We start from the raw sequence: 26,993 nt of genomic DNA on the forward strand, positions 1-26,993 counted from the left end.
TCCACACTGCGCCTCCTCTGAGCCTCGGTGTGCTGTTATTTTTCCTTCTAGTTGAAGAGTCTCTCCTCAGCCAGCCTTCCTGTGGTTCTGGGGGATGTCCGTTCTGTCTTTTAGTTGTATTTTTGAATTGGTTGTTCGAGGCGGCAAACTCCGGCGTTAACCTATGCCGCCATCTTGGTTCCTCAGGCACATGCTCTTGACTGGGAATCGAACCTGTGACTCTTTGGTGCTTGGGCTGGCACTCTAACCACTGAGACATATTGGCCAGGGATGTCTTTTTTTTTATTCAATTTTTTATTTTATTCAGTTTTTTTTTAGAAATTTATCTGTGATTTGTTTTGGTTTATCCCTTCTAGGGTTTGCTTCGTTTCTTCTGTTTGTGGGTTACTGTTTTTTGTCTAATTTGCAACATTTTCACCTTGCTGAAGTAATGTTTGTCGTAATTCTCCATTGTGAAGTTCCTCTGCTTTCCGTTTCCATGTTGTACTCTTTGGAATGAAGTCAGTCTCTCCTTTAGTGTGGAGTATACAGATACTTGGGATTTTTCTGCATAGGAAATTTATTTCTTCTACATTTATTAATTTATTCAATCATTTATTAATATTAGTAGGAACTCATGGATATTTATTTTATTTATTTTAAATATACTTTTATTGAGAGAGAATCATTGATCGGCTGCCTCCTGCACCCCCCCCACTGGGGGTGGAGCCCGCAACCCAGGCATGTGCCCTTGACCAGAATCGAACCTGAGACCCTTCAGTCCTCAGGCCAACACTCCATCCACTGAGCCAAACCAGCTAGGGCCATGGATATTTATTTTATACTTTGGGTTATAATTTAGTTTAATTTGTTATATAATTTTCTAGCTTTGGCCATTGAGAGCACTTTCACTTGGCTCCTGTGTTCTTTTTGACATACCTAAGTATTGATATTTTTTTAATTGATTTCAAAGAGGAAGGTAGAGGGAGAGAGAGAGATAGAAACATCAATGATGAGAGAGAATCTGTTGATTGGCTGCCTTCTGCATGGTTGGGGATTGAGCCTGCAATCTGGGTATATGCCCTGACCAGGAATCTAACCATGGCCTCCTGGTTCATAGGTCGATACTCAACCACTGAGCACCACGTCTGGGCAGTATTGATATTTTTAAGAATATGTTTTTACTGATTTTAGAGAGAGAGAGAGGAAGAGAGAAGGAGAGAGAAATAAACATTAGTGTGCTGCCTCCTTTATGGCCCCCTATTGAGGATTGAGCCTGCGATATGGGAATGTGCCTTGACTGGAAATCAAGCCAGCAACCTCTTGGTGCATGGGACGATGCTTAACCAACTGAGCCACACCAGCGAGGGCCTGATTTTGTTTTAAATTTCTATTACAGGTTTTTTTTTTTCTTTTCAATTTTAGAATTTCCATTTGGTTTTTCTTCTATCTTCTTTTTTTTTTAAGTAGGAATCTTTATTTATTAAGTGGCTTTTGTTTCTTGCAATTTTATCATGTCTGCCTGTTTGTCAGTTCATTCTAACATTGCTGTACTTTCAGTGTTAGCATCTATTGATTGTCTCTTTCCATTTACAGTGTTGTTTTCCTGGGTTTTGGTAGGATAAGTGAGTTTTTAAATTGCAGCCTAGACATTTGGGGTATTATTATACTGTGGTTCGTAATTAAACCTCTGTTTTAGCTGTATTTCTTTGACACTGCTCTGCCAGGGGGAGGAATGTGCCACCTCATTATTGCCAAGTGGAGGTAGAATTCAGGCTCTCCATTTGATCTCTGTTGACACCAATGGAGGGGGAGGATATTCTTGTTATGCTGGGTGGGTATAGGAGTATCTTCTTGCTGCTCCCCACAGAGCCTCCACTGACTCCAAATTGTTCCACTCTAGTGGACATAAAAAATATTCTTCATTTTTTCATTAAATAAAATAAAAGTTATATTAAAATATTGTTTCATCTTTGATTTTTAAAATATTATTTTCATTTGTTTTTTATAATTCCCATACTAAATGTTAATAACTTACAAGTAAATAAATAGGGATCCATGCATATGTTGTTACTGATAAAGGAGCACCATCCAGATATATTTGGAGACCACTACCCAAGACACTCTAATGCAGTGGTTCTCAACCTTCTGGCCCTTTAAATACAGTTCCTCATGTTGTGACCCAACCATAAAATTATTTTTGTTGCTACTTCATAACTGTAATGTTGCTACTGTTATGAATCATAATGTAAATATCTGATACGCAGGATGGTCTTAGGCGACCCCTGTGAAAGGGTCGTTCGACCGCCAAAGGGGTCGCGACCCACAGGTTGAGAACCAGTGATCTAGATGCTGGCACTGGAGACTGTATGAAATGCTTAACACATTTCAGTTATTTTCATTTTCTTCAGAGTATCTTGACTTTCTGCAGAGACTAAGGATGTAAATTCATATGTGCTGGAAGCTGTCATATGTGTTTTAAAATGAATTCCCCAAACAATCCATTTGCAGACGATGAAAATTGTAATTGCATAACTTCCAAATCACTTAATTTAGAATACATTGAGATATCATTATAAGAATTAATAGACTTTAATGAGATCTTGTCATGTAAGAGAGAGAAGTGATGTTTTGCAAGGTCTGCTTATATCAGGTCAAATTTAAGACTGTATTTTTAATTCCTTATGCCATTATTATATTGTTTTATAATTAAGTGATTTCTTCTATAGGGTAATTAAAATTAATAATTCTTGTTTAAGTTGGGCAGTGGCACTGGGGCTACAACAGATAGGCATTTTTAAAAGTTGGAATGAGTTTGTAAGTCACAGAACAGGTAATTAAGAATAAACTTTTACAGCTTGTTTATTTACTTTTCCATCTAGTAGCCTTTCTTTATATGTTTTTATAAAGTGTTTGAAAATCTCTTTTTAGGTAGGTAGCCATCCAAGCTTTCTGAAGGAGGTTCGAGATCACATGCAAGACTCTTTCTTGATGCAGCCTGAGGTGAGTAGGAATGTTAAGGCCTGACAATTTCATGCTACTGTTACTGTTGTTACGGTATATCTGAACAGCCTGTGATTTCTTGAGTGCTGGCACACTTCGGACATATTGAGCTTCAGTTTTTGACCACCTCAAGGAAGTGAGTATCACAGTAAACTATGTCACGAGAACTTTTTATTTCCCAGTGCACATAAAAATAATGTTTTTATTATTTTTTAGAATAATGAATAGACTGCACTGTAGTCTATTAAGTATACAATAGCATTATGTCTAAAAAAATGTACATGCCTTAATTAAATTATTGCTAAAAAATGCTAACCATCATCTGAGCCTTCAGTGATCCTTTTGCTGGTGGAGGGTCTTCAATTTGTAAAAAACTCAGTATCTGAATCACAATAAAACAAGATATGCCTGTATGTTAAAATTTATTCACTTAAAATATATCAGATGATTGTTTTCTTATTTTATCTCTATGACATACACAACCTTTCTTATTTCATTAAATTTTACATGTATTTTCTGTTTGATAAGATCATTTGCTTTTAGGTATTTATGTTGCTATTATCAAATATACTTTTTTAATGCACAGTACCTTGTCCACAATAGGAATTTATTTATAGGATATCAAAGCCCGTCTCTTTAGTGCATGCTTGAAAGGTAAATAAAACCCTTTTAAAAACATAATTTTGAAATCTATATTCCCATTAATCCAGATGAATAAATTAGCACATGAATAATAAATGCATACAAGTAGATATAATTTTAACTGTAGTACGATGATCAAAATAATGAATTTTAATTTGATAAAACACTGCTATCTCATTAATCTATAGACCTTATTCAAATTTTGTCTATTAATGTCCCTTATAGCAAATGGGAAAAAAAAGATTACTTGTCTGGGATCCATGTAATCCAGGGTTATAGGCTATTTCATCAAATTCTTTTTTTTGGTCTTTTTCCTCCTCTATTCCTTTGAGACCCCAATCCCAGATATATTAGACTTTCTCCTATTGTCTTATAATCACTATGGTTCTTTTTCCTTCATTTTGGAGAGTTTCTATTTTTGTATCTTTGATTTTACTGATCTTTAATCAAACGTAATCAAATAAAATACTGTGTATTTTTTATCTCAGATCTTGTATTTGTCATCTATAGAAGTTCCATCTGGGTATTTTTTATATCTTCTATTCCTTGCCTCATCATATTCATGTTTTTCTATACTGATTTCTCAACTATGTCGGCATATTTATAATAGCTCTTTTAATATCTTTGCATACTATTTGCATTTGTCATTTCTAGATCTGTTTCTACAGCTTGACTTTTTTTATTTCTGTATAACATTATATTATGTTTTGTGCAATTTTTAAAAGCCATTGTTTCATATCTTCTGTCTAGTTTCCTAGTTGTTAATGGTGGGAGGTTACATCTAGTCTCTGTTACTCCATCATGGCTGTGGATGGAAGTCCTATCTGCTTTAATCTGGAACAGTTCTCCAGTCTTTCATGACTTTGACATTTTTACATACTACAGGATGCTTTGTAGAGTGCTCCTCAATTTGGGCTTTTCTGATATTTTCTAAGGAATATATTGAGGTCATGTATTTTTTGACATCATAAGTGATATTGTATCCATTTTAGTGCATCACACCAGGAGGCACTTGATGTCTGTCTGTTGACTTGGCTCACTTAGCTAAGGAGGTGTGGGTCGAATTTATCTAGGATACCATTGCTGTTCTTCCCTCTGTTTATTAATTTTTTTTGGTGTATATATTATAGTCTATAAATACTCTGTTGCTCAATAGACGTTACACCCACTATTTTTAGCATCCATTGTCAAATAGAAAAAATTTTAAAAATTACAAGTAGTATATGAGAGTTGAAAGAAAAGTTATAAACTCTACAATAATGAAGAAAAGTAAAACATGATAGTTAATCAATTTTCTAGATGCTTTTTTCCTCTGTGTGAACATCTTCAACATAAAGAGATACTATTAGAGTTTATTGAATAACGAAAGTACATATAAGTTTTACTTTAATTTATCTTTTAATCTTCACTTAGTGTAAAAATTTGTGCAATATCATGTCATGTTAAAGTTTTATCACCACTCTAATCAGGGTTCTTCACTATTTTGTGCTTTTGACTCCTTTAGTAATATGGATAGACCATTTATCAGTAAAATGCATAAAATAGAATATTACGACTAGAATTGATTAATCAAAATAGTTATTGAAACATTTCTAAATATTTTCAAATGTAATACATACTTTATTAATGCACTAATAAAATATGGTAATAACTACAGTGTTTTTTGAAGTAACGTTGAACATCTGTCTATATATATAAATGCCTAAGTGACTGTACTGGCACAACTGGTCGACCAGTCGTTATGATGTGCACTGATCACCAGGGGACAGACGCTCAATGCAGGAGCTTCCCCCTGGTGGTCAGTGCACTCCCACAGCCAACCTACTGCAGCTGTCAACCATCCATGGTCCCTGCCAACCTCCCGCAGTCCCTCCCCCTCTCCCTCCCCCCGGCCAGCAGGCCCTGATAGGCCCGCCGCCCACTCACTGTGGTGGCGCCCACTCACTGTGGTGGCAGTGCAGCAGCGAGGGAAGGAGGGAGGGGGTAGGAGGGGAACCGCGCAGTGGCAGGGCGCCGACGGTGGCATCGGCGTCTGGCATTTGTTCCTTCCGTGCCTGGCCTGGTGACCTTCGCCTTCTCTCCCAACCCCGCCAGGGCCTTCAGGCCCTGGGCTGGGACGGGGAACTGGGGGTGGGTGGCGGCGGACGTGGTCCCTTTCCCTGGGTCAGGGGGGCTGAGGGTCAGCTGCCCACTCCTGCGGTCCCTTCCCTTCCCCTGGCCAGGCCCAAGAACCCCACCTGTGCATGAATTCGTGCACTGGGTCTCTAGTAATAATATATTGAGCTAACTGCCAGTATAATGGAAAAAGCTGGGGATTTTTATTTTTGATGAAGTTACAGGTTCAGTTAAAACTATTGTAGTTTGTTGCCTCCAATTAGAATGAAGGAGAATGCCACATTGCAGTAGATGTTATTGAATGTAAAGATAATACATTTTTTCCATGTAACACTGTGGAGCAAAGTTAAGTTGTAGTTGAATGTGGTTAGGAAGTAGGTTCTGTTCTGGATATATCTTGGTGCCGATTTCCTAGGTTAGATTTGTAGCAACAAGTATGTGAAACCTTTATCTCTTGAGCATCTACCCATGTTGTCCACTTGCTTGGTCAAAATGTTCTAAATGAAATGTATTACTTACATGTAAAAGAAAAATCGGGAAATTTTAAAATCTTGTGATGGTTGTTAATTTTGATATTAATGTGGAATTGGTTAAAATTAAAATGTAAGGCACCTTTTCTCAGTAGCCTGAAAGTGAGCCAATTTGCTATTAACTCCCATTATATTTACCTTACTGATATCTTGTTTCAATCAATTCTACCTCCTTCTTTCTCCCTAAGTAGGTTTCTTTTCCCCCTTGCCTAAATGGGGGAATATATTACTTGTGAATTTGTTCTATTTAATTTCATTCATTTAAATTACATAATGCATATTTATAGGACACATAAAATTTAAATATGGCTATTTTGATTTTTTGTTGTTGTTGTTAATCCTCACCTGAGGATATTTTTCCAACAAATTTTAGAGAGAGTAGAAGGAAAGGGGAGAGACAGAGAAACACATTGATTTGGTTGCCTCCCGCCCCGGCTCCGACCAGTGCCAGGGATGGAGCTTGCAACCCACAGGCTCTTGCAAACCCAAGACCCTTCAGTCTACAGGCTCTACCCACTTAGCTAAACTGGCTCAGGCTATTACATATCAAGCAGAGAAAACATGGCATAAACCTTTATTTCTTTTTTTGCTGATGTTCTTCCATTAAATGGGACCTTCTGTTTTTGAAGTAGTAGAGGTAGTTATGAAAGTAGCTTTGTTGAAATATTTTCAATATTAATGATTCTGTCTTTCTGATAGTACCTTTTCAAATAAAAGTATTTGTCAGTGTGGACCACTTGCTTATTAGCTTCTTGTTTACTTCACCCAGTTCGACTGATATACTTTTTATTTTGTTACGTCTTCAAACTTACTAATTAACTATTCTACCAATAAAATCATTGTCAACTTGAAGAATGTTTCTAATGAAGTTAAAAAAATTTAATTCAAAATTAGATTAGACAGTTGGACTTCATTTATTGAATAATATATTGGTAAAGGAATTCCTCACAGGTGCTGCTACATGGAAGTCTTATGCACACATCTACTGGGAGTGATCCTGAGATACAATGGCAGGTGTCCTGATGTTTTTAGTATTCTTAATTTGTACTGTGGTATCAGATTTTAAACATTCTTTTATTTTCCATTTTTGATTTGTTTTCTTTGATTCCCCCCACCCCCAATATAACATTTAAATTATTATATAGGTCTCAAGAAAACATGTTGCCTTTCAAACACTGGGAGAGCTAATAATTAGATTTAATAGGTTATTTCTTTCTTGTTACTATTATTTTGTTATTGATAAGTATTTCTTTCCGGAGCATATGAGAAATTGAAGAATGAGTTGATTTCCACTTTGAAAAGTAAAATTTAGGGCTTCCTTTAAGAGATATTTGAGTAATGGGAAATAGGCAGCAAAAATTATATTTTATGGTACCAGAACGAATATAACATACCTTCTCGGCACATCAAGAGTTCTCTTTTCTCATACCTGTTCTATTTATTGTATGCTGAGGAAGTATTTTTTATTTCTTTTTTTGGCTGGTGATGTTTTTACTTGTTTTTTTGTTACTGTTTTTTACCTCCAAATTATTTATTGTCTAAAATATTTTTGTGCTTGTGAAATTTATCCATTTTATTTTATTTTTGGCCTGATTGTCGTGTTTCCTGACATTTGTTAGTTTTTTTTTTGTTTTTTTTTTAATCCTCACCCAAGGATATGTTTTTTCCTATTGATTTGAGAGAGAGAGAGAGAGAGAGAGAGAGAGAGGAAAAAAGGGGGGGGGTAGGGAAGGAGGGAGTTAAGGAAGGAAAGAGAGAAACATTGACATGACAAACATCAATTGGTTACCTCCTGTCTGTGCCCTGACTGGGGATGAAATCCGCAACCTAGATATGTGCCCTGTCCGAGAATTAAACCCGCAACCCTTTTTGGTGTATAGTCCAAGCTCCAACCAAGAACCACCTTGTCAGGGCCCTGACATCTGTTATTTATCCATCTGTGAAACATTTTGATTTCTTCTTATGTCATCATATTGTACTAGATTATGTTGGGTATGCAGATGAGTGAGATAATCTCCACATCAGGTGGGAAGGTGGATACAGTTATTTTGCAACATGATCTATGATATTTGATTTAACTGATTGTGACAGTTCTGTAACTGCTCAGAAGAGATCAAAGTTGCTCTAAAAGGCTCCCCCCTCATCTTTGATGTCTAATTGTGACTATCAAGTAAATGTTTTAATAGAAACACACCAGTTCATCCAAACTGTATTTTTATAAGACTATATATCAATAATAATTGTCTAGCAGTTCTCAAAGTGTACCTCCTTTATCTCCATATATTCTATCTCATTGGTCTGAATTATATCAGTGTTGGCAAATAATTCATCCTTGGCCGAAGGATTGACTTCATTATTATCTGTTGACTAATTATTAACTTTAGTTAATAGCCAAAAATCATTTTGAAAGTTTTTTAATCTAAAAATTAAAAATTTTTATTATGGTTGAATAAGGTTATAAATGTAGTAGATAGGTGGTAAATCAGTTTTAAGAGACATTCCAAAAGTGATTGCACATCAGCAGCTCAATAGAATAAGTATTTAACATCTTCAAATTATTTTCTCTGAAGGACTGTGTTCATTTGATTATTAAGGCTTACATTTTTAGGTCCATTTAATTTCTTCAGTCACAGGATAAAGAAGTGTGTCTTTATTGTAAACAGAAAACACTGTGTCTTTGATTTTCAGTTGTTATTTATCTCTCTGTAGGGATTCTGTTAAATTAATAGAGAAAACACTATTTTTGAAGGAAAGTTAGCTGAGATCATTACTTTTGTTTGAATCTGATTTAGCTGCATTGCACTTAACAGCTTGCATCCAGGTGAAGATTTCTGACCCACTAACCCCGATTAGAGATTAATAGAATTGTTTTGCAGAGAGGAAAGGTATAATGAAAAAATACAATTATTTTTTTAGTTAAATTATGGTTTTCTTAATTATCTTTTTATGTTTTAAATTTTAGAAATATGGAAAACTGACCACTTGTACTGGTTGCCGAACACAGTGCAGGTTTTTTGATATGACTCAGTGTATAGGTCCTAATGGATATATGGAGCCATACTGTTCCACTGCTTGCATGAACAGTCACAAGACAAAATATGCAAAATCACAAAGTAAGTTTCAGGGATTTGGGCTGTTAAAAAACTTTAATAACATGACTAATTTTCTAACTACTTTCCTTTAACTTTATTCTTGTGCTTGTGCTAATTACATAAATTTTTATTTTTTATTATCACACTAAACTATATTACTGGAAACTTTAATTATTAATGTGTTGATCATTCCATATTTCTTTTAAAATTATTGAAGTTCTGTCCATGCCTGTGTTCTTAGCTAAAGCCTTTTCCATCTAAATAACTAAAACTGAGATTGTCTCATGTATCTGTGTGTTTTAGAGACATAATAGACTCTTTTAGGACAATACTTTTTAAGGTATAAATAAATAATTTTGGAAATTAAAGGATAGTTTACAGAAGGATCCATTAAGAAGCTATTCTGAGGTTAATTAAGATATATTAAAAAAAAGACTTTTATTACTTTATAAAGAAATCAGTTATGTATGTACCTTTTCTTTCCTAGGTTTGGGAATTATTTGCCATTTTTGTAAACGAAACTCTTTACCTCAATATCAAGCCACAATGCCTGATGGAAAACTGTATAACTTTTGCAATTCCAGTTGTGTGGCTAAATTTCAGGTTTGTTATTTATTTTGCATAACCCTTACCCTAATAAAATAGACCTAGAAAATACAGTGTAATATGCTTTGTCTTTACTTAATGTACTAATTTTTTAGTTAGTTTTGTTTTTTTAAAATATATTTTTATTTACTTCCGAAAAGAAGGGAGGAGAGATAGATACATAAATGATGAGAGAGAATCATTGGTCGACTGCCTCCTGCATACCCCAAACTGGTCATTGAGCCCCAAACCTGGGCATATGCTCTGATGGAATTAAACCGTGACTTCCTGGTTCATAAGTTTATGTTCAACCACTGAGCCACAAAGGCTGGCCAATCTTTTTAGTTTGTTGAGGGTCACATTGGTAGGTGGAGATTCTAGAGTCACAGCAGACATGGCTGCCCCCAGCTCTCTACTTAGAACTTTTTTGTTTGTTAATCTTCGCCAGAGGATATTTTTTCCATTGACTTTTAGAGATAGTGGAAGGGAGGGGTGGGAGGAGGGGGGGGCAGAGAGAAAGATCAAGATTAAAGTGAGAGACACATCGATTGGTTGCCTCCTACATTTGCCCCGGGTGCCCTGATCAGGGCCTGGGATTGATGCTCTAACCATTGCACTACTGGCCAGGGCCTAATTGACTTTTTAATTGTATTTATGACATAGACTTTGTAGGAAAAAAACACCAAAATTTAACTCCATGTCTGATGTGTAGTATTTTCTTAGTAGATGGTTTGAATAACATCATGTGATTCTTATTGGGGAATTCTGTTTTATGAAGGACGTAGGTAGTATATTTAGCTTGGAAGTAATAAGCACAAACGTTTTCTTCATATATTAAAAATATGGCAGGTATAAAGGGGATTGGATTTTAATACAAGATCAGTTTCAAGGAGACATTTTTCATTTTGTTAAATGTAAAGGTCATCTTATTTTGGTAAATTGTAAATTTTGGCATATGAATAGCCTCAGAAGAGTATCACTGGAAGTATTCAAACTTAAGCCTGTTGACTAGGAAGGATAGTTTAGAGTGGATTTAGCATTAGTTAAGTGGTCGGAATAGGTTTACTACCTGCTGTGAAAATTTTAGGGTATTACACAAAATTTCTCACCAGTGCACAAAGCGGTGCATCATGAGTTCTATTTGATCAACAGTTCTGTGTTGCAGGCATTGTGCTCTGTGTTAATTTATTTAAAATGAAAATGCAGTCTCATATATATTGTAGTAGTTAACAGTTATTGCATTTAAGTTGAAGTGGTTTTGAATTCAGCCTGGTGAGAGTTATTTTTGTTAGTAGTTATATCCTCATCTGAGCTTAGGTGATTACCATATTCAAGATTAAACTTTCATTTTGGAAGTTGAGATTATGGCCATTGATAACACCCTTAGAGTGGCAAGTACTGCTTCTGACTTGTTGGCTTATCCATAAAGTAGACATTAAGGAATAAGGAGTAATTTGGTGAGTGAAGGACAGTGTCTTTGGCATGCTGCTTGTCATAACTTTCTTTATTCCTTTTTGATGTTGGGTAAACTAAAATGTTAATGGAAAATGTTTTAACTATTTTTTCTTTTAATTGAAACTTATATTGCCCAGGATTTGATGAGACCATTTGTGTAATAGTACATTGTATATTTTAAAGAAACACTGAATTTAGACTTTGACTTCTGAGGGATGCATGCAAATAAGTCTGTAGGCAGCCTCATTGCTTTGTGACTCTGTATAAAAGTAGTGCTAGATTGACACAGAAAAGCAGCGTTTTTTACTTTTTCTTTATTTTAAAGCAAATCATAGATTTTGAACTATATGTCTTCATTAGATGGTTTTCCATTCTAAGTTTTGAAAAAATAGCCCTCACCGGTGGCTCAGTTGGTTGAGCTTTATTCTGTACACCAGTGGATCCCAAACTTATTTGGCCTACCGCCCCCTTTCCAGAAAAAATATTACTCAGCGCCCCCTGGAAATTAATTTTTTTAAATTTTAATAGCAATTAAACAGAAAGATATACGTATTAATGTTTCTACCTTTTTCGTAAAATATAGTAAAGAAAGGTGTAAATTAGAAACATTGAAGTTTGAAATTATGAAACTATTTATTGAACTCAGAATAGAAAGGTAATACAAAAAAAGTTAAAACAAATGCACCTGTGGCCATCACCGCCCACCAGGGGGCGGTAGCGCCCACTTTGGGAATCACTGCTGTACACCAAAAGGTTGTGGGTTCGATTCTGGGTCAGGGCACATATTTAGGAGGTTGTTTTGATCCCAGTTGTGATGCCTACAGGAAGAAACGGATCGATGTTTCTCTCTCACCCTTCCTCTCTCAAATCAATAAAACATATCCTTGGGTGAGGTAAAACAATATTTTAAGAAAAGTTGTGAATAAATAATTTTAATGGACTTGAATTTTCTTGAAAATAGTTAAGGTTAATGGCAGTTTTTATTTAAAAATTTTATTCATCTGATAGTTGCTGTCTTAAATCTGCATGTTTTATTTTTAACAAATTTTAATTGTGTAGAGCAATGCAGAAATTTTAAAAATGATAAAGATTACAAAAAGAATAAAAATGCTACAGGTGGTTTTCTCTCCACTGCCACATTGAAAAGTATTTTATTAACTATTTCCTACATTCACAAGATACGTAATATGGATTAAAGAATGACAATTAAATATCATTGTACTCCCCCACTCAGATTAGATTAAAACTTTTAAAGCCCATGTGTCCTTATATCTTCTTCTATGCTGTAAATGGTTTTAACTTGTAAAATAAATATAAAAATAAATTCCTTATATCAATGCCAGTCTATAAGTCTTTTTTCTCTAACTTTGTATATGAAACGATCCACTTTTAAACGTAATATAGGCTGGCCCTGACTGGTGTGGCTCAGTTGGTGAGCTCGTCATCCCTGCACCTAGAGGTCACCGGTTTGATTCCTGGTTGTGGCACATGCCTGGGTTTTGGGATCGATCCTGGTAGGGGGTGTGCTGGAGGCAGCTGATTGATGTTTCTCTTATCTCTCCTTCCTTCCCTCCCTCCCTCTTTCCCTTCCTCTCTAAAAATCAATTAAAAAAAAAAAGTAACATAGATAGTTTTTCATTGATGGATTTAGGATGACAAAGATGGCAGCAGTGCAAGTGGGACTGGTCAGCTCTGCGTCACCTGTTAGGGCTAGGTTTTAAATGAAAAATTTTATTTATTGATTGACTGATTTTAGAAACAGAGAGAGGAAGTGGGTGGGAGAGAGAGAGAAACATTGATTTTGTTGTTGCACTCATTCATGCGTTCATTGGTTGATTCCTGTATGCCCTGACGGGATCAAACCTGCATCCCTAGCATATCAGACAGTGCTTTAACCAACTGAGCAACCCGGCCAGGGCCTAGGGTTTAAATTTTTATTTACTAGTTCAGAACTTGGTTAAACAACTTCACTATTATTTGCTTACATTTTATTTTTTTTTTCTGGTGCTTTTTTTACTTTTTCTTTTTTATTTAATCCTCACCCCAAGATATTTTTCCATTGATTTTTAGAGAGAGTGGAAGGGAGAGGGAGAGACTGTTGAGGTACATGCCCTTGACCAGAATCAAACCCGGGACCCTTCAGTCCGCAGGCAGACACTCTACCCACTGAGCCAAACTGGCTAGGGCTGCTTACATTTCCTTTTTTTTTTTTTTTTACATTTTTCTTAAAGAAAAAAAAGAAATCAGGATTGGTATGATTTTCCCCCCATTTTCATATATGTTTAAAATTAGTAATCCTGTGATAAATGAATTTTAATTTTTATAAGACATACTTAATATAGTAGTATACATCTTAAGGACAAAATTTAGAAATGTAATTTTATGTATTGAAATACTTAAGCAAAATACATACTGTTTTCTGGACATAGTCAATATTTGACAGTTGTCATAAATAAAAATTCCAAAATCCATATCAGACTCAGTATATTTTGTTCTTTGTTTTGTTTAAGGCTCTAAGTATGCAGTCATCTCCAAATGGCCAGTTTGTAACTCCGAGTGATATTCAGTTGAAATGCAACTATTGCAAAAATTCCTTTTGTTCAAAGCCAGAAATCCTGGAATGGGAGGCAAGTCATATTTTGTTATGTATATTATCTAGTAAAATAATTATGGCATTTCCATCTGAGAATTTGTTTCCTAGTGGATAAGGATCAGGTTTTCAGATTTTGTATATCATTAAGAAAGAAAAGATGCTGTCATTAAATATGATGCATCATCATTTTTGAATCATTTACTTATGTGGGAGCGGCACTAACAAAAGATCTATTTTGGTTTTTTCAATGTAAAACAAAATTATTGAAGTCATATTCACTCTATATTATGTTCATAATAGTATATAGGGTGTCATCTGTGCAGTATTTTCCCCATCTCTCCCTTATCTCTTCTCCTCTACCCCCCATCCATCCTAATAAATATTTTCTGTGAACTCTAATATCTTGTATTACCCACTACCTGTAAAATAAAATTTGCTAATCATTTACCATATTGTCATTTAACACTTTATAATTTTGTTTTAATAAAAGATTCCTAATATAAATTTATTTTCCCTTTTCATCATTCTTGCCTTCACCAATTTATTAATTTACTTTGCCATATCTTTTTGCCATTAGCAAAAACTTTGATCACTAATTTTTCTTTCATTAAGGGTCAGTAATAGTGGATGGATGGATGGGCAAGGTGGCCCTGGTTGAAAATTGCTTTTTGAGCACTACTTATCTTTGGCCCTTCTTTCTTTCACCTTTTTTTTGAGAGCACGTAGTATATAAAATGATACAAGGTGCAGTACTAACAATAGCTCCTGAGCCAAAACTTATTAGTGGCTGTTGGCTAGTCTTAGGTGAAAGGAGATTCCCAGAAACTACACAATTTTTAAAGTACTTTGAATATATGAAATTTCATTATTTTAGCACTTTAGTCACTAGAAAATTTTCTAGTTTGTTAATTTGATTGGTGTAATCTTAAGAACATTTAAACCAATCATTCTTTGAGACTGTTGAGGCACTCAGTGATGATTTTTAGTGACTAAAACCCTTTTTAAATCTTAGCAGGAAGAATGTTGAATGTCCAATAATTAGAAAGGACAAAGGGTTGATGGCGAATGAGGAAATGAGCTCATGAGCAAGCACATAAGAATAGTATCATACAGGAGATAAATTGTCCTGATAATACTAGATGAAAATGAGGTTCTTCTCACCCTCTCCGTGTCAGCACCACCCTGCCTTTGCAGTCTTGTGCTGTGTTGCTTTTATTTATTTGGCGGGCAAATATTGGAAGGAATTAGGAAACACCATTAAATTGAATGGGAATTGTGCCTGACTCTCAGGTGATTGAGAACTCGGAGGGCCTCTTGCTTCTTGCAGTTGCAGTTTCTTTGTTGCTTTTTCTTTATAGTTACATGTCCATGATGGGGCACCTTCCCACTGATGATTGCCTTACTACTTTAGTTACTTCCTAGGCTCTTTCATTTTCCTTATCTGGGTCTTCAGGTATCTTTGCTAGTGTGAGACAATTTAGACCTAGTCTACATCCTGGGAAACGCTGCTGCCCTGGAGGTTTTAACTTGTTCCCGACGACTGCATACTTGAAAAATCACTGGCTCTTATGGGTTTGAGGCCAGGAGAAATAACTAAATAATTACTAACCTTGCTCTATTCAAGGGAGCCCACTCCACTCTGTTTTGAGCTTAGCAGCACAATGGGTAATGGCTCCATATTGAATATCTTATCCACAACAGATCTGTTACTCTTAAGCTGTGATAAGAATGGGATTGAGCCTACTTGACTATACTTAACAAAATTATTTTTGAGTGAAAATGTTAATGTCATAATTTTCATCTTTTTGCTATATCTTCCATTGTTTTCTTCACGTATCTCCAGTTCTGTTAGCAACACTAGATTGCTGTATTGCTTTGGTAATGTTTGTACTATTTTTCTATAAGTTTTGGTTAGTTAATGATATTGAATTTTGTGGAGTTTCATCTAAATATAGCAGTGAATTAGTTAAACTAGGTGTCTGTGGTTTATTAGAAATGTATCCCCAAGGAAGATAACATTATGTAGGTAAATGATTTAACTTAGTTTCTATAAACATGGCTTGTTTATTTCTTAAACTTGTTCTCGAGATGGTTGTCCTCTGCTTACCAAGGTTCCCATTATGCATTTAGAATAAAGTGCATCAATTCTGCAGCAGAACCTGCTCAGACGACTATAAGAAGCTGCATTGCATAGTTACATATTGCGAGTACTGTCAAGAGGAGAAGACTCTTCATGAAACAGTAAATTTCTCTGGCGTTAAGAGACCCTTCTGTAGTGAAGGCAAGTGTATATACAGTGTTGTTCCTAACGTATTAATATTTAATATTCTTTTGCCAAATTATTTTCAAACTATTAAGTGTACATGTCTAGAAGAGCTGTACAATTTTAGTGTAGCTGAACATAACAAATTGAGTTTGCTTTTCTGTTGACTTGTTTTGTAAAAAATTTGGTAACATGCTTACCATTTCTGGGAAGTTTCTATAATAAAATCAAATCATTATCATACCATGTCATTTTTAAACATACAAATTGTGACCCGAAAAATGACTTTTCCAAGTGGACAAGAATTCTTTTTTATTGGATCCATTTTTCTGTCTAGCATACTGCCTAGCCTACAGAAGTTTTCAATGTACCAGAAAGAAAACTACCTGTGGCATTCCTATAATGGAGAAATACTCAGGTTTTCAATTTGGGATGCCAGAGAAACACTGACTTTTGTTAATAATGCATTTTGAAATTCTCTTTCCTCTCACACTTCTGCCCTGGGGTCCAGCAGCAGATTATAGCAATGGACTTCAGTCCTTACTCCAATTCTCCAGAGATAGGAACCATGATCGTCACTATGGGTTTTGGGCTCTTGTGCTTATTACTTTTCCCCAAATGTCACATTCTTGCTTGAAGTTGGCTTTCACTTTCTATTCTTTCTTTGGTCCCAAACACTGAACTCCCAGCTTTCCTATCTGCTATCCTCACCTATTATTTTCCAGTTAGTTATTTTTTTTCTTTTCCTGGATCCACTTTTTCTAAGGATTTCTATTGCTAGTTAGGGCCAAGGAAAAGTTTGGAGCTTCTTTTTGGCCGGAACCACCATCTCCCTGTAATTTGCAAAAATGATGAACACAAAGGGAAAGTGGAGAAGCACTTGCTATATGTTCTTTAGGCCTTTGAGAAAACATGGGGTTATTCCTTTGTCCACATAAATGCGAATCTATAAGAAAGGTGATATTGTAGCCATCAAGGGGATGGTCATTGTTCAAAAAGGAATGCCCCACATATGTTACCATGGCCAAACTACAAGAGTCTACGTCACCCAGCATATGATGGGCATTGTTGTAAGATTCTTGCCAAGAGAATGTATGTATTGAGTATATTAAACACTCTTAGGAGCTGAGATAGCTTCCTGATATGTGTGAAGGGAAATGATCAGAAAAAGAAGGAAACCAAAGAGAAAGGTTCAACAGAAGCATCACCCTGCTCCACCTAGAGAAGCACATTTTGTGAGAACCAATGGAAAGAAGCCTGAGCTGCTGAAACCCACTATGAAGCCATGGCATGCTAAGTGTAAAAACATAAAAGACTTCTGTATTGTTTAAAAGAAACACACAGTTTGAAAATCCTAAATTCCAGCAGTAGGGATGACAGCAGTACCAAAAGATTGCCAGTTTTTTCAGTATTATACATTTTACATAGAAGTTTGTATATGTAAGAGAGTACTGCTTATAAAACAAAGTATTCCAATTTTATAGGTTTATTTGGCACAGTTCATCTGGAATGAAAGGGTACTATATTTATTGTTAAGATCACAGCTATGATGAAAAATGACAGTGTTTCATTGAAAAGATTGATTCGGAATTAATATAACCCTTTTTACACCTGAATTTTTGTGCAGTGACATTCTTAGTGATTCCTAAATCTGAATGTATTGGAATTAATGGCTAACATACCTACCGGTGATCTTGTGCCCTTGGGATTATCTGGATTTTACTAAAATGAACAGATAAGTAGCAGCAAGTAGATAATTGGTGTTTAAGAACATAATTTTCAATCAGAGGGATGTAATCAGAGGGACTTAATCACTGTAGATGGGCAATAAAAGCTTAAAAAAAGGATTTGTGTCTTTTTCCTGTTTAATGTATTTTTTTTGCTTTTAACTGAATCTAATTTTCTATTGGAATCTGCCAGAAATAATGAAACATACCATCTGGTATTACTATCAAAATCTTGTTAGAAAAATGAAGCTAATAAGGTGAAATATTAAAAATAATTGTAGATATAGTTCAGAGTAACAGAAGTTATAGATTAATTGCTAAATAGATTATATAAGAATAATTAATTGCCAAAAATATTATATATAAAACATTTGCAATTTAAGTTTACAGTTTGGAAAGATCATTTGAAGCTAGGTTGATGAGGACAGTTTGTGGAGGATTTCAGTAGATAAGGAGTTGGAAGGTCATTCTTATGTGGCACAGCATGAGTCAAGTACAGAAGATTATTTAATCCTCAGAGATATAAATAAGATTGATATGTAAAAAATAAAGTAATGCATTTACATAGTAGGTAAAATAAATATTTTACTGAAGGAATGGAATAAAAAAATGTTTTCTCTTTACAAGTCAATAAATCAGTTTTACATCCCTGAAGGTCTTTGTAGGGTGGTAGACAAAAAGCCTAGAAAATTCCACTAAAATGCCCACTTACCTGAATTATATCCTTAAGTTTGCTTTTGAGTGAAAATGTTAGTCATAATTCTCATCTTTTACTTGCAATAGTCTACTCTATTTCATTTACTAAAATGCCAATTTGTGGAGAGTTTATGATACTTAAGATTATATTTAAATAGAGCCTATAAATCAATTCTGAGACATTTCTAGATTTGAATGTCTTAGAACATTAATAATTTGAATCCACATGGTATCCAACATAATATTCCATGTCTTGTTTGAATTTTTACAGGTTGGTGTTGATCATAGGAGATTTCATAATTTTGATCAGGAGAGAAAAAGGACTTTATATGTGAATTTATAGAAAAATTTTAAAGCTAATGACGTATTTTCCATAAGCTCTTTCTCGCTCTCAAAAGTAGCTTTTAATGACCTATATGCCATAAGCTCATTCTCACTTTCAAAAGTAGTAGTTTTTTTTTTAATATTAAAACTTTTATTTTTCAGGCTGCAAACTGTTGTACAAACAGGATTTTGCAAGACGTTTAGGATTGAGATGTGTTACTTGCAACTATTGCTCTCAACTGTGTAAGAAGGGAGCAACTAAAGAATTGGATGGTGTCATAAGAGATTTTTGTAGTGAGGACTGCTGTAAAAAATTTCAGGATTGGTACTACAAGGCAAGTAATTAAAAATTTTTATGACAATCATGACTTTAACCATTCTTTAAGAAAACACTGTAGTTATTACCATGATAAATATGGTAACTTACTTATTTTTTAAAAATGTACACATATTGAGCTTAGCCCAGATTATACAATTCATTAAAATTTTTGTCATTGTAGTTTATTCTTTATACCAAAGTAGCATTTTTACTTGTTTTATAACTTTGGCATTATTTAAAACTAGGATATACCTGTATTTTCAGTAGTGAAGCACAACAAAATGGATTACTCTAAAATTTGTTGTCTTTATTTTACTAAATTTGAAATATTTTTGGTGACTACTTAATAATCAGTATTGAACATTAGCAGGTAATTGTTTTGGCTACTTACAGTGTGTTTTACAACAGATTGTTCTCTTTTGCCTTTTAATTGTGGGTCTTTGGAGAATTTCAAATTGAAAGGATACTATGAATTTTTCCTCTTTTCTTTTGTATTATAATTAAAATAGAGAAATCTATTGGTTTCTTTTCTTTTTTGGGAAGCAAATAAATGTTTGGCAAAAGACCACACTGTTCTAGATGTTGCCATTTGTTACATTTTGCTATTTTAAAGGATAATTGTATCTAATATTTTTATTTTATGCAGTGTTTAATGATTAAATTTCAGTGAGGTGGTGCATTTCAGAATATATAAGAATATGTTACTGAAATAACCACGGATAATTATCTATTTTTAAAAAATGTATTTTTTATTGATTTCAGAGAGGAAAGAAGGGAAAGAGAGATAGAAACGTCAATGATGAGAATCACTGATTGGCTGCCTCCTGCATGCCCCCTACTGGGGATCAGGGCTGAAACCTGGGCATGTTCATTGACCTGGAATCAAACCGTGACCTCCTGATTCTTAGGTGGACGCTCAACCACTGAGCCACACCAGATGGGCTATCTGTTTATGTTTAATGTCAGTATTCTATACATTAAATACATTTTTATTGTTGTTCCTGATAAATCTAACACATTTTTGGGTAATATGCACAGTAGCATTATTACATATTGTACTAAATTGAGTGTTTTGTCATATGGCAGCAATTTGTAAAGTAAGTAACAATGATGATTTTTCTATAAAACCAATAGGAATACAACCTTAGAAATGAAAACGGAGTTGCCCCTCCTGCTTCATTATTGGCCTCTCCAGAGGCAGCCAGTAGGACAGTCAAAGAATAACTTTCTTCTTAGTGCTTTCTACTTGAATCAGACTGTTTTCCTTCACCTTTCCTGAGTCTCTTCTATTCACTACTCCCTTCTACTCTCTGTCATCTTGAAAATGTGGTTGAGTCCCAATCAAATTATGATTTTTTGACCTTTCTTCTTCCACCTTTTTAATATAAGAACTCAAAAATTTAGGTTTTAGTTTATTTAAGAGTGTGACCCTTATTAGTCAATCCAACTTTTATTAGAAAAGTGATTCCCTCCCCCCAAATGGTGTCTCATTAAGGAATCTTAGAAAACTGTAACTAGCCAATCAAGTTGTCAGCTCACCTTTAGTCATGAGCATTTGCTGCCTAAATAAAGGAACACACATTGAATTTTCATTTTCTGTTATCTTTGTGCTTCAATTTGAGAGATACCTAGAATGTAGATAACTCTACATTTTTATTTATTTTATTTTAAATATTCAATACTAGAGGCCTGGTGCACGAAATTCATGCACAGGGGGACGGGGGAGGGGGTCCCTCAGCCGGGCCTGCACTCTCTCCAATCTGGGACCCCTCGGGGAATGTCCGACTGCCTCTCGCAGTCTGGGACCGCTGGCTCCTAACTGCCTGCCTGTCTGATTGCCCCTAAACCCTCTGCCTGCCTGTCTGATTGCCCCTAACCACCTCTGCCTGCCTGCCTGATTGCCCCTAACTGCTCCTCTACTGGCCTGATCACCCTTAACTGCTCCCCTGTTGGCCTGATCGCCCCTAACTGCCTCTGCCTCGCCCCACACCTGGGATCCAGGATTCCCTCCTCCAGCCAGTCTCAGGCACCCTGGACCCGGGCTTCCCTCCCTCTGGCTGGCCGCAGGCACCCAGGACCCGGGCCAGCTTCGCCCGAGCAGGTCGCAGCTGCTGGGGACCGTGGGGGGCCGCTGGTGCAGGCTCTGGCGCTGGCGCCTGGGACCACGGGGTGGGCGGCTTGTCCCTCTCCTGGGCCGCAGCCTGGCTGATTTCCATTCCTCTCTTGCGAGCTCATTTGTGCCTGGTTGGTCCCCATTCCTCTCTCCCAAGTTTTGAGTGTCTGAGCTGTGAGGGTGTGATGACAATTTGCATATTAGTTCTTTATTATATAGGATACTTCTAAAATTTTTGCTATATTTCTTTGTCTCCCCCCCCAACCCCCCACCTAACAAGACATTTTGAATGATCTGGTCTATATAATGGTTTGATTTTGGGTTAAAATAGTGGTTTATTGTATACTGTCTCTTCTAGATTGGAATAGAAAATCTGTTGAAATCATGTAACCAAAATATGCTGAGAATAAAATTGTATGTTTTCTCCCAGATTATTCTTTAGAAGGAAGTAGATTTTACTTTTCCTCAAAGTAACTGTTCCCAGGCATATTTTGAAACCAGGTGGGAGCATAGTTCTTTTGTTCTCTTAAGTTTAAAGTTTTTGGAGAAAAAGGATTTGGTATTGTTATTAAATAATATCTAGGAGGTTGATATGTAGTGAAGATAGATCAAAATAAATAAAACTGTGTTTATTTTTTAGAAGGACGGAGATTTTACTGTTTCTCAAAGTAACTGTTTTGAAGAATACTACAGTTATTTCTTAAGAGAACTAATAAGCTTTTCTTAAACTTTTACTTCAAACTAAAGTTTGTGTTTTTTTTTAACACAGATTTTGCTTTGTTTCACAAACTAGTATTAAGTGGTGGCAATACTAAATTCTTAAATGTGGAGGTCCTGTAATGTTTTACCAGTGCAAAAGTATTTTTTTCTTTTTCGTCTGAACTGCTAAAAATATTGATCTCCCTCCCCCACCAGTACAATTATTCTTTGTTTTTGAAGTTACTTTTAGAAGGGGACTATCTAATATTCTTGCTTTAATATTGTGCTTTTTGAGTAACTGAATAATTCCTATTAATGCTTTGCATTAACCAATCACCTACTCTTTTATCACTTCATTTTAAAAAATGAATCACTCTATTGTATTCAGAAGATATATTGGGGAGTCATAAAGAATTTCTTTTTAAAATGACTATAAAATCCTCTATTTTATTTATGTTCATGGTTTACTTGCCCTACCCCCTGTAAAACTAGGTTTGATTTTTATAATGGGGAACAGTGGATGTATATATATCAACCAAAAACCAAGCAGTTGAAACTGTCCAGTAAATGTAAAATATTACATCAGTATAGTATAGGTTGAATGAACTTTTGTTATTGAAGAGATTCCTGTAGTAGCTGAGAGGTTGGATTAAGGTTTTATAATTAAGAGTTAGTACCTGCCTATTATTTAGATTGCTTGAATCTGTGACTGTCAAACCCCCGACCTCCAAATGTCATACAGTCCCTGGTTTTCCACAGTTTAGTTGTATTTTTGAAGTGGTTGTTTGCGGCAGCAGTCTGCGGTGTTTACCTATGCCGCCATCTTGGTCTCTCTCCTGTGTTTTTTTTTAACACAGATTTTGCTTTGTTTCACAAACTAGTATTAAGTGGTGGCAATACTAAATTCTTAAATGTGGAGGTCCTGTAATGTTTTACCAGTGCAAAAGTATTTTTTTCTTTTTCGTCTGAACTGCTAAAAATATTGATCTCCCTCCCCCACCAGTACAATTATTCTTTGTTTTTGAAGTTACTTTTAGAAGGGGACTATCTAATATTCTTGCTTTAATATTGTGCTTTTTGAGTAACTGAATAATTCCTATTAATGCTTTGCATTAACCAATCACCTACTCTTTTATCACTTCATTTTAAAAAATGAATCACTCTATTGTATTCAGAAGATATATTGGGGAGTCATAAAGAATTTCTTTTTAAAATGACTATAAAATCCTCTATTTTATTTATGTTCATGGTTTACTTGCCCTACCCCCTGTAAAACTAGGTTTGATTTTTATAATGGGGAACAGTGGATGTATATATATCAACCAAAAACCAAGCAGTTGAAACTGTCCAGTAAATGTAAAATATTACATCAGTATAGTATAGGTTGAATGAACTTTTGTTATTGAAGAGATTCCTGTAGTAGCTGAGAGGTTGGATTAAGGTTTTATAATTAAGAGTTAGTACCTGCCTATTATTTAGATTGCTTGAATCTGTGACTGTCAAACCCCCGACCTCCAAATGTCATACAGTCCCTGGTTTTCCACAGTGACAGGAAAACCACTAACTAAAGAAAATACTTTTAAAAAGTATTTTTTTAAAATATATTTTTATATTGATTTCAGAGAGGGAGAGGAAGAGAGAGATAGAAACATCAATGATGAGAGGGAATCATGGATTGGCTGCCCCCTGCACGCCCCCTACTGGGAACCGAGCTCACAACCCGGGCATGTGCCCTTGACTGGAATCGAACCCGGGACCCTTGAGTCCTCAGGCTGACCCTCTGTACACTGAGCCAAACCAGCTAGGGCTAAAAAGTATTTTTTAAACAAGAGAGCTAAGTCACACTTTAGTTTTTGTGCTATAGGAATGTATTTCTCTTGTGATTGGGAGATAGTGGTGTTGGTGTTGATAAGGAATGGTCATTAGTGATGTTTTCAAATTAGCCATCCTAGTTTTAGTTCAGTTCCAAACACAATACCTGGAGTGTGCATGAATGAATGTAAAAGAACAAAACAAGAACAAAAAGAGTTTCACCACCTTTGAATTTTTTATTATGGCATTAAACTTGGAATTAGTATTGAGTTCTGTTGTTATTTTTTTATCCTGAAAAAATAGATACCAATTTTATTTCCCTTTGCAAATTGTCATTAATCTTGCTCCTTTTATTTTCTTTGGATAGAATCACCTAAATTTGTTTTGAACCTTCTGGAAGAAAGGGGCTTCAAGTATTGTTATTATAAAATCCAACTGTCTATAATTAACAAAAGAATGAAGTGATTTAATTGCTGAGATTCTTTGGGTGGAATGTTCTTGGGCCTGTGATATTCTAAATTATTGTGTAAATGGCAATATTATCATACATTAATGTTGCCAGAGAATCTAATTTCTCCATCGCTAGAGGAGTAGTGTTCTTGGGGTGCTGCTTGAATGAGTACTTCTGGAGGCTCCCACAGGAGGATGAGATGTGGTAAAGGCTTTATTTTTATGGAGTTACATTCCTCGGTAAAGTCCCATGTCCTTTAACCCATTCCTGAAAAAGCTGCACCTGGGGCATTAGTAGAGCTAGAAGCAAAGCCAGTGTCCAGAGTTTCCATTCCATTGTGAAGTTGAGTCCCGCAGAGCATCAGGCTAGATTAAGTCCATTAGTCCATTGTGTGGGTCCCACATGGTCATGATCCACGTGGGTGAGTGTGAGCCCCACAAGCCAGGAGTCAGGCTTGAGCAGCAAAGGAGCCAAGAGTGTTAAGAGGGCAAGAGAGTGAACTCTCTTTGTTAAGGAGTTTAAATAACAAATTTTCTTACCCTTGCAGTGGCTACACCTATTCTGGGCACAGTCTTCATCCCAGGTATAACTGACAGATAAGCATCCTGCCACATCACCCAGACCTTATTGGAGAGTGTTAACTCCAGTTTCTTGGCAAAGCTGTATAAAGGGCATGATTCTCCCCTTTACTCCTTTCCTGTTAATAATAACCAGGTTAATAGCAATATCAATTATCCCCTGAAAAAAATGAAACCTTTTGTAATCTTACAAAGGAGAAATGTGTGAAGGATATCACTAAGAGTCCATGAAATACTTGGAGTGTTTTATACAAATTGATTTGGCTTTTAGATGTTGCATTGAGAACCTTCCTGCAGCATTTTACATTAGGATTTTGATTCTCTGGTTATTCACATTAACTCATTTTGTCTTTCCATTGTCTTTATTCTTTTTATTATTTTTAAATTATAATTTAATTTAATTTATTTATTTTTAATCCTCACCTGAGGATATTTTTCCATTGATTTTTTTGAAGTGTAAACAATACTAATCTATCTATACTTATCTTTATTAATTTTTTTTTTATTGTTGAAAGTATTACGTATGTCTCCTTTTTTCCCCATTGACCTCTCCCTGGCCACTACCCCCCCTCTTGCCCACCCAGGACAAGCCTCCACCGCCCCAGTGTCCGTGTCCATTGGTTATGCTAATATGCATGCGTAGAAGTCCTTTGGTTGATCTTTTACATCCTCCCGCCTCCCTTGCTTTCCCTCTGAAGTTTGACAGTCCGTTCGGTGCTTCTCTGTTTCTGGATCCATTTTTGTTCATCACTCTATGTTGTTCATCATATTCCACATATGAGTGAGATCATGTGATATTCATCTTTCTCTGACTGGCTTATTTCGCTTAGCATAATGCTCTCCAGGTCCAACCATGCTGTTGCAAATGGTAAAAGTTCCTTCTTTTTTATAGCAGCGTAGTATTCCATTGTGTAGTGTAAACAATACTAATCTATCTATACTTATCTTTATTAATTTTTTTTTTATTGTTGAAAGTATTACGTATGTCTCCTTTTTTCCCCATTGACCTCTCCCTGGCCACTCCCCCCCCTCTTGCCCACCCAGGACAAGCCTCCACCGCCCCAGTGTCCGTGTCCATTGGTTATGCTAATATGCATGCGTAGAAGTCCTTTGGTTGATCTTTTACATCCTCCCGCCTCCCTTGCTTTCCCTCTGAAGTTTGACAGTCCGTTCGGTGCTTCTCTGTTTCTGGATCCATTTTTGTTCATCACTCTATGTTGTTCATCATATTCCACATATGAGTGAGATCATGTGATATTCATCTTTCTCTGACTGGCTTATTTCGCTTAGCATAATGCTCTCCAGGTCCAACCATGCTGTTGCAAATGGTAAAAGTTCCTTCTTTTTTATAGCAGCGTAGTATTCCATTGTGTAGATGTACCACCACACCACTTTTTAATCCACTCATCTGCTGATGGGCACTTAGGCTGTTTCCAAATCTTAGCTATTGTAAATTGTGCTGCTGTGAACATAGGGGTGCATATATACTTTCTGATGGGTGTTTCTGATTTCGTGGGATATAGTCCTAGAAGTGGGATCACGGGGTCAAATGGGAGTTCCATTTTTAATTTTTTGAGGAAACTTCATACTGTTTTCCACTGTGGCTGCACCAGTCTGCATTCCCACCAGCAGTGCATGAGGGTCACTTTTTCTCCACATTCTCTCCAGCACTTGTCGTTTGTTGATTTGTTGATGATAGCTATTCTGACAGGTGTGAGATGGTACTGCATTGTCGTTTTGATTTGCATCTTTGGATGATTTGTGATTTTGAGCATGTTTTCATGTGTCTCTTGACCTTCTGTATGTCTTCTTTCGAAAAGTGTCTATTTAGGTCCTTTGCCCATTTTTTTGATTGGATTGTTTATTTTCCTTTTGTTAAGTTGTATGAGTTTCCTGTAAATTTTGGAGATTAAACCCTTATCAGAGATAACATTAGCAAATATGTTCTCCCATGCAGTGGGCTTTCTTATTGTTTTGTTGATGGTTTCTTTTGCTGTGCAGAAGCTTTTTATTTTGA

The 26,993-nt window shown here is 35.7% G+C and overlaps 1 protein-coding gene across 7 annotated transcripts in view; it reads left to right on the forward strand.

Annotated features, from left to right (window-relative positions):
* ZMYM2 (zinc finger, MYM-type 2) overlaps positions 1-26,993 on the forward strand; it is a 163,356-nt gene that overhangs the window by 85,778 nt on the left and 50,585 nt on the right. For 6 of the 7 annotated variants that reach the window (XR_001359367.1, XM_014528142.1, XM_005880023.2 and 3 more), the window contains 6 exons: positions 2,911-2,982; positions 9,232-9,382; positions 9,849-9,964; positions 13,912-14,028; positions 16,125-16,275; positions 19,167-19,339. Coding sequence is in view for 6 of the 7 variants with exons in the window: in XM_014528142.1 (XP_014383628.1) it covers positions 2,911-2,982; positions 9,232-9,382; positions 9,849-9,964; positions 13,912-14,028; positions 16,125-16,275; positions 19,167-19,339 (780 nt within the window). In the remaining variant the exon portion in view is untranslated. The remainder of the gene's footprint in view (positions 1-2,910; positions 2,983-9,231; positions 9,383-9,848; positions 9,965-13,911; positions 14,029-16,124; positions 16,276-19,166; positions 19,340-26,993) is intronic. The other variant, XM_005880028.2, reaches the window with a different exon arrangement.

The sequence above is a fragment of the Myotis brandtii genome, unplaced genomic scaffold (genome assembly GCF_000412655.1).
Source record: "Myotis brandtii unplaced genomic scaffold, ASM41265v1 scaffold62, whole genome shotgun sequence".
In the NCBI taxonomy this organism is placed as follows: Eukaryota; Metazoa; Chordata; class Mammalia; order Chiroptera; family Vespertilionidae; genus Myotis; species Myotis brandtii.